General features: G+C 33.6%; 1 protein-coding gene across 1 annotated transcript; it reads right to left on the reverse strand.

The window, feature by feature from the left end:
* Positions 1–1274: 1274 nt before the first annotated feature.
* On the reverse strand, positions 1275–8445 carry LOC136800512 (uncharacterized). The gene is made up of 7 exons (XM_067057172.1): positions 8362–8445; positions 8003–8116; positions 5987–6102; positions 5284–5563; positions 3873–4049; positions 2361–2616; positions 1275–1396 (listed from the first exon to the last, which is right to left on the reverse strand). Exons 1-7 carry the CDS (start codon positions 8374–8376, stop codon positions 1290–1292), a joined length of 1065 nt encoding a protein of 354 aa, XP_066913273.1. The 5' UTR covers positions 8377–8445; the 3' UTR covers positions 1275–1289.

An 8445-nucleotide genomic window follows, 5' to 3' on the forward strand; every position in this document is an offset into this window, starting at 1 on the left:
AAGTCAAGAAGCAGACCTTGCAGAGCTATATTTCACCACAAATAAATTGTTTGCAGGGAGCTTCAAAATTAAAGTAGGATTCTCTAGCCATCGTGGCTAGCCATCGTGTGTAGACATTTAATTAAGTGTGACTTTAAAAGACATGAATGAAAGACATGTTTGTTGAGAAAAGTGAAAATGAAGTCTGAGTGTACTTTCGAAAAAAATCTTCCTTAATCTGAAGAATGCAGAGGCACTTTATAAAGTTTTCATAATACCACAAATTAAACAAGTGATTCTTTTATGGACCTACCTGGTTATGCATTTAACACATATAATTGATATCTACGTGAGCATGACCATTAAACAATCATTCAGAACACAAATAGTGACGATCTATTAAAATTAGTCGTTTGTTTCTTATAAAAAAAACGTTTAGAAACCAAAATTTCATGCTCTTGAAATATTTTTTTATATTTAAGACTTTGTGAGCAAAAAAAACATCTCATCAAAAAATTGAGTAATTTGGCTAAGAACATTGATGTATGCTGATAAACATGCGTTTTTTGAGCCAAGAAATTAATTAATTAATTAAGTCCAAAAAACCTGTTTTTAGTCGTTTTTTGGCCAAAATTTGCCCCCAAATTTTTTTTTGAAAGTCGGGCTCCGTCACATTCGAGGGTTTATAGTTACACATCTTTGTGCAAAAAATCAGAAAAAACTAATGAGCCAATCACGAGGAAAGCTAATAACAAACGAACGAACGGACGAACGAACAGACAAAGGTTAATTTATAGGACCTCCACCCCACCGGGGTAGGTCCAAAAAAAAAAAGGGATTACACAAAATTCAGTATGGAGGAATGCGTAAATTTTCGGCGCTCTATTGTTAGATTTTATATTAGGCATGGGTACTAATCAGGGGCAAGGGTTATATCAAAAGTCTCGTGTTTTACGCTAAATATATTGATACAAATCTAAAACATGCCCCCGGAAAAAGGTAAATGGAAATCTAAAATCGCTAGTGAAAATCAAAACGCTGCAAAAAGGCTTCAGACACACATGGCTATTATAATAATAATATTATACTAGGTAGATGAAAGCATGGAAAATAACAAAAATAGTCAATAATAAAAGTCAGAAAAAACTTATGAAGCCATTTTGCACAAATTTGAAAATGTAAAGAGCCCATCTCGAGAGAAACAGACTAAAATCATTCCGTCTCAGAAGCAGGTAGAAAAAGTCCTCCTTGACTTTTAAGCGTTTCTTGCATTATAAACTTTTGTATATTCGTTTTGGTCATGAAGTTTATTAGTACCCCATAACGGTTAAATTTGATTTGAATGCGTCAATCTTAATAAAGAAACCGAAATTCTTACCTGAGTTTTCAGCAGGAGTAATGGATGCCTTTCGTCGTTCTAAACACAAAAAGCGATACTTTTTTGGAACAACATAATCTCCAAGCAGATCCTGATGCTCCGCTGCATTGCGCTGTAAACCCCAGGGCTTCTTAGAAGGAAGGATCTGAGAACCCTTTTAAAATTTTAATCCAAGCTGCGGATGAATATTAAGTCTAATAAGGGCCGCCCTCCAATATTTGCCGCACCTTCTCTAATGCAGATTTAAATAGAAAAACTTATTAACTGATGAAAAAAAATGTTGAAAAAAATTGATGTTTTTGAATTACTAGAAGGACAAAGAAAAGAAATTATTACAATATATTCGTTCACACTTACAAGTAACACCTAAAGAGTTTGCCGGGCTATTTTCAGACATCGAGTAATGATTTTACTCCCATTCTTTTTTTATCGTTTAGAGGAAAGTCTGACTTAGATTTTGATGTATACAACTTTAAATTTGAATGATTGGATCAAAAGTTATAGCGAAAAAACGAACTTTTTCTTTTCATCAAAATGTCAAAATTTCTTTAAAAAACGGTGATTAACTTTTTCTCAGAACATGGAAGCAATTGACAATAAAAGAAAAGACAAGAATGATATTTTTTTAGAGTCTGCTAAATTGCATGGGTGGAGTGTGTGAGTTGAAATTGTCCTTGTTATTGCATGCAAATCTTTTGTTAAACTTTTTCGTGGTGTACCCGGTACTATCGAGCCATATATACATACATTCCCAGATTCTAGCTCAGCTCAAGTTGAGTCTGGGTGTCATCTTTTCTTTGCCATACAAACACAATGGACACAACCCCTTTTATTATTGGTTTTCTGTCATCCGCCAAAATTTTCAAACTTGATAAACTCCAGATTTAATACCGGCCGGAAATAGCCTTTCGACTAACTGCCAAAATTAGTATTGATAGTAATTAGTAGTGATAATCGAATTAGAAAATTCAGAAAAATTAATAGATTGCAGTATGTTTCTTACCAGCAAAAAATGAAGTGAATTCTTCTTTCATGAAGGCGACCTTTATATGCATGCAATTTATTTGGGTGTTTTTTGGTCCACCGATCATTCTTCGTTTGGTCAATCCACATCCATTTTCTACAATTATTTGTCTAATACTTGAGAGCTGATCCGGCTTGAAAAATTTCAGCTCCGTGTTAATCGGTTGGAGTGCAAAAGAAATGCAATCTTTGCATGTTTCAGCAGCTTTCTCGTTGTCAGTTACGAAAAGTGATGTCTAAAAAAAAGGAAAAAAGAAATTAGACGACCGAATGTTCCATTTTGTAAGTAATGCAGATTTGAGGTTATTTGAATTTTGAAAAAGTTTGAACATGCTAACCGCAAGAACGTGCTAACCGCACTGGGCTGAACTTCAGTATTACCAGTATTATTATATTATTTGAATCATTTGTAAGCCCAATTGTAAGTTTGATAGCTAAAAGTTTAATCAACAAAATCTGAGGGTTTTAGAAGTCTTTTCGCTTAAAATTATTCTAACTTTGTTTTTAAGGGCACTGTCCATAGTGAACTTTTCATATTTGTCATGTCCAAGTGTAAATTTCTACCTGATTTAGCCAATAAAACTATAACATGTTATACATTTTCTATTAGGCTGATAATACCTGAATCCAAAAATTTAAAATTCTTTCTGGTTCAGGGGGTAAATCTACTAAGGAGCTAAAAATAGAATTTCGGAAAATTTTGGTAAAAGCTTTTCATCTCAAAATCTTAAAAAAAATGTTTTTTTGTCAGTTATTCGTCACAGATTTTGGCATTTAAAAATACTTGTAACTTTTGATGCAATGAATAAGAAAAGTTTTCCGAAAAAATTCAGAAAAAACAATTTTTTTTGGGTACTGAAGAAACCGGAAGAAAAATACTTTTTTCCTCATTAAATGTAAACATTTTTGTAAAGAATGGGAGATTGATCTTTTAATAACGTCTTTTCACGATTCAAAACGTCATTTTTGTAATTAAATTCTTAATTAGTCTTGAATAAATAAATCAAAAAGCAATTCATGTACGCAGGCTTTTTCTAAATATGTCAAGGAACCTGAAACTAAAGTATTATGCCCAAATTTGAGAACCGGTTTTCTTAAAAAATCAAATGAAAAATCAAAATAGCACCCACAGGGATTAACCCAAGGGTTAACTGTGCAAAATTTCAGCCAAATCGAACCATTATTTTCCATAAGTCTCAAGCCTAGCCTGAAGTTTTTAGCCTTGTTTTGACAAAGGTTAAACTCGTCCCAAAGCCCCAAAAAATTAAAATTTTGAAAAAATGAAAAAAAACACGGCCAAGTATTCATCCAAGGATCAAGTGTGTGTGCCAAATCGGACCATTTTTGAAGTCTCCAGGCTGCCCAAAGGTTTTCGGACAGACATACAGATATATATACCTAGTCATTGTCAGATTCCAGCTGAAGTTGAGAACAGTTTTGTCATCAAAAGTATTTAGAAACAAGTTCAAAACAGGTCAGGTAAATTGCCTACCTTTGGATTTTCCATAGCACGGATGAAAAATTTCTTTAGCGAGGCTTCTTCTCTGACAATGTCTGTGTCGTTTTCATCAACCACCCTTTTCTCCAAAAAAGGTTTTAAATGGTTGATCAGGAATGTTTTGTTTATCTCAGTGATTCTTTCTTGTGAGAATCCAGCCTTAGATAAAATCTAAAGGGAAAAACGTGATTGAAATTTGAAATTAAATACGATTCCAGCTATTTCAAGGATGCAATTTCAAATACAAAAGATTTTTTCATCAAACTTAATTCTGTATCTTACATTCTTTACTTTAATGATGGACTTGAAAGGAGTTTATGTATTTATTGACAAAAAGCAAGATTTCCATTCCTTTTCAAAGAATTCGATTGGTGAAAACTTTGAGCGCACTCTTGACAGTTTAAAAATTGAAACTTTCATTTATCTGACATGCCGATGGCGTATTGGCGGTGACCCATGCTGAAGCTTTAAAGGATAAGACCAATATTCCATCGGAGAGTGATAAAAGTAGTCGACTGATGTGCCGACAAGCATATCTAGCTTTTTCATTAGTTACCCCAAAACGGGGGCTGACGTCCAAACCTCTATGGGAAAAACCTTTTATTAGCGTTCTGGCGAAATGCCGTAATCCAAACATTAAGAGCTTTAGCGTGTCAGAAGAAAGTTTCTACATCTGGTACCAGATGAAGCTTTCATTTGTGATTTGTGTACAAAAGGAAAAAGATTCTGAAATTATGACGTCAGTATAAATAAATAAATATAAATAAAGGAGCCAATCCTGAGAAAAGCTGGTAACAGACGGACGAACGGACGAACAGACGAACGGACATCGGTTAATTTATAGGACCTCTACCCCACCTGGGTAGGTCCAAAAATCAACTAAAGAATAAAAAAAATCAAGCAATTGAGTCTCTTCAGAGATTAAACAGTCCCAGGTAAAAATCAAAAGGATTGCAAGAAAAATAAAAAAAAATAAAAAAAATCACATGAAAAATAAAAAAAATCAAGAAAAAAGTAAAAAAAATAAAAAAATCACATGAAGAATCAAAAAAATCATAAAGAAAATCAAAAGAATAAAATAAAATCAGGCAAAAAAACAAAGAAATCAAAAAAAAATAAAAAAAAATCAATAAAATCAAGAATCAAAAAAATCTTGTACACTTTTTTTGGAGTGATTTACCCCTCGGAATATTATGCTTCTAATTTCATTTCAAAAATTTGAAAACTAAAGAAGAAAAATGGAAAAGAAAAAAATTCATCTCTTTATCTAGTGGAAATATTTGGACAAAAAAACCTTTAATCTTAGATCAAATCGGTTGTGAAAAAATTTCCAAGTAAATACACTTAGTCGACAGATATAGGGTTAATAACAATACCATATGCAGTTAATAACAATATCACAAACCTTAGATGTAATGTATAACAATATTCCATAGTTTTTCTTCGATCGCACACTTTCAAAGAAGTCAATTGTGGAGAAAAGTTTGTCGGTAGCAACTAGGTGAGCATCAGTGTAAAAATGGTCTTTTTCGAGTTCCTCAACCAAGCTGAGGCAATCTAAAAAGCAGCGGCTGGCTACAATACGCAGTTGATCAAATGTTTCGTCATTTTTCATTATTTCAATAAGCGACAGCTGACTCTCCACTTTCTCCATAATCGGAATGAACACTATTCTTTCTTCAAATCTAGTGTAAAAAGAAAGTCAAAGTTATTTCCCCCCGTGGTGTAAAGAGTGTAAACAAGATTAACATTTTGTATTTTGTACCCTTGAGACTATTTTTCTACGATCTATAAATTACTTTGTGAAAATTATCAAGCTTCATTTTTTCAAACCTTTAGGCTTTGTGTAAATCCTGTTTGAGTTCGTTTTGAAATTTTTTTATTGGTTTAAGGGTGTTGTAAGCTTTTTTCTTCTGCACTTGTAATCCAGCTACTTAGAGGATAAAATTTTTCAGTCCCTTCATTTTTTTTTAGTTTCTTTGTAAATTTTGATTCGTCATCAACTTTTTAGTTTCTTTGTTAGAAAGTTAGAGAAGAGCCTGAATGGCACTAATGGACTTCCGTAGGAAACCAAATGAAGCAGTTATAAACATAATAAAAATGAATACCTTGGCCAATCTTCTGCCCGGAAGTTTTTCAAAAATTTCCCGTTGGTGGTGCCAATGGGCATTGTATTGGGTGGAGCAGGCGGGTCTTCGTCTTTGTCGCAATTTGGTACTTCCGACTACATAAACGAGAAAAAATAGTTTTATTTCCATAATAACGGCATCCCATAATAACTGTTGAGTACAAAAAAAGATGTTTTTCAGGAATGGAAGCAGAAAGAAATATTCTCATCATATCCTAATCATAAAATAAGATTTTACCGGATATTGGGCTAATTCAGACTAACTGATTACCCTTGATATGATTAAAACCGTATAAAAGGAGACACTTATGACAGTTCTATTATAGAACTTTTATAACAGACATTTACTAGTCTAAGTCTAACGTCTAACGAATCCTCTTCTCAGCGGTCGAACATCATAAAGCCTGGGCACTAGTAAAATTCTATTGTTTTTACGCAAATGCTAACCCAGCGATTCGGTGCACTTTTTGCTGATTAACACAAAAGGACCTTCAAGTTGCTATTATACAGTATTATCACAAATCATGTACTATGTAAACAAAAAGAAAGTATGAAGGGGACGAAAAAAATCATAATAGAAAACCAGTTGTATATACTTTGTACATCAACGTCCGAAAAGATAATCTTATCATATCAATGTCGATTTAGACTAGTAAACAAAGTCGTTGTATTTCGCAGCAGCTTTCCTTGCCCACAGGCAACTACGTGCACTGAATACAAAGCCTTTTCCTTTAGAAAACGTTGTTCAATTTTTTCAATTTTTTTAAGTTTTTGAGATCCAAACAAACTTTTTTGACTCTGATTTGATTTTCTCTATTTTGAGAAATCTCCATAAAATTTTCCTGTCGTGGTTAAGGTCCAGCTTACTTTAGGGTAGTTACATGGCCATCCATAATGAATTGAATAATGGAATGTTTGAATGTTTAGATATTACTTGTATTTTTGAAAACAAAGCCTATATTTTTTGAACGAAAGCCTGCATTTTTGAAGGAAAAACTGCATTTTTGAAGGAGAGCCTGAATTTTTGGAGAAAGCCTGTAATTTTGAAGGAGAGCCTGTATTTTTGGAGGGAAGCCAGTATTTGAAGGAAAGCCTGTATTATCAAAACTTTTAGAAATTTCTTATAATACCACCTATTTCAGCATTTTACTAACCTAGGGGCAAATTGTTTCGCTGCTATTTTTCACATCTTTGCCCCAAGTGCCACCAGGTTTCAAATTGTTTCTACAAAATGTGTCTCAAAGTGGCAAAAGTGCTTACATTTTTTGCCACCTAATTCCAAATGATCGTTTGTGTCCTTTGTGTTAAAAGTGGTAAATTCTCAATCTCCACCAAGCAAAAAGCAAATTTGTTTTGTTTCGTGCAGTTTGTGTGAAAAGTGGTACACAAAATGGCAGCTTTCGAATGCATAAATTTGATTTTAATTTTGCATTAATTTTCCGTTGCTATGTAACTAGAGAATAAATTTATTCAAAGATGGCAGAAGGCATAATTTATGTTGTACCGATTGAAAATGTAATATAAAGACCTAGAATAAGGCTCTGTTGCCGTCGGAATTTTAACTAGCAGGACTACTGTTTCGGGCCCGTATTTGAAGGAACGTGGGTCTCGTTTTTACACATTGCCTGACACAAGTTAGCTGAAGGAGCCACTTTTCACACTTTTTAAAAATGTTTCAACATGATGGTGGCAGAAGTGGGAACAAGGGCAAAAGTGGCAAAAGTGTAAGCGAAACAATTTGCCCCCTAGGTAGCAAAAGATTTTCTCGCTTTTTGCTATACCCTCACAGTAATAAATGACACTACCGATCCCCTGATTATTTTGGTCTAAAAAACTTGATTTATTTATTTGATAATTGATAAAGGTTTTGGGTATTTTTCAACAGCCTGAAAATATTGTCGCTTGACTAAGCGTTTGAACTATGATGTCACATAGAGTTAAACAAACGGCACTTGAGAACAGGTGAGAAAAGTTAGTTAGGATCGGTTACACTTACATGATTAAATATCATAAACACCATAGCCTCAAGAACGTTCCTGTTCTCAACATCTTCCCACCAAAGTGGCAAATGAGCAGCAACACGTCTTTCTAAAAACAGCCTTGGTAGGACCTGAAGTAAGAAATACTGGTCAAAGTTTCTGCATTTGATTGTGGCTAGTGCAGGCAGCGAAAGGTTTAAAGAAATTATGATTTCAATCAAAATATTTCTTTCAATTCACATTCATTGGTAGATTTCTCCTGAGAAAAACAATAACAGAGACGCAGAGACTCATCGGAAAATTTAGATATTAAGTATACATGATTCAAGCTAACCATAATATAACCAAAGTTCTCTATGCATCAAATGGCACTTACGATACATACTACCATTGATACCAATTGTCCGTGCAGCAATTCTCGTATGTGTTGTCTTCGCAGTACCAGAACGACCAATAACCA

This window comes from Clytia hemisphaerica, unplaced genomic scaffold, assembly GCF_902728285.1.
Source record: "Clytia hemisphaerica strain Z4C2 unplaced genomic scaffold, Clytia hemisphaerica genome assembly, whole genome shotgun sequence".
NCBI classification, from domain to species: domain Eukaryota; kingdom Metazoa; phylum Cnidaria; class Hydrozoa; order Leptothecata; family Clytiidae; genus Clytia; species Clytia hemisphaerica.

Excerpts from the sequence above, each read along its gene's own strand:
- LOC136800512 (XM_067057172.1), bottom strand. Across the intron at positions 6,103-8,002 it reads TGTTTATGATATTTAATCAT|TCGGAAGTACCAAATTGCGA; the intron begins GTAAGTGTAACC and ends TCGTTTATGTAG. Across the intron at positions 2,617-3,872 it reads GTGCTATGGAAAATCCAAAG|ACATCACTTTTCGTAACTGA; the intron begins GTAGGCAATTTA and ends CCTTTTTTTTAG.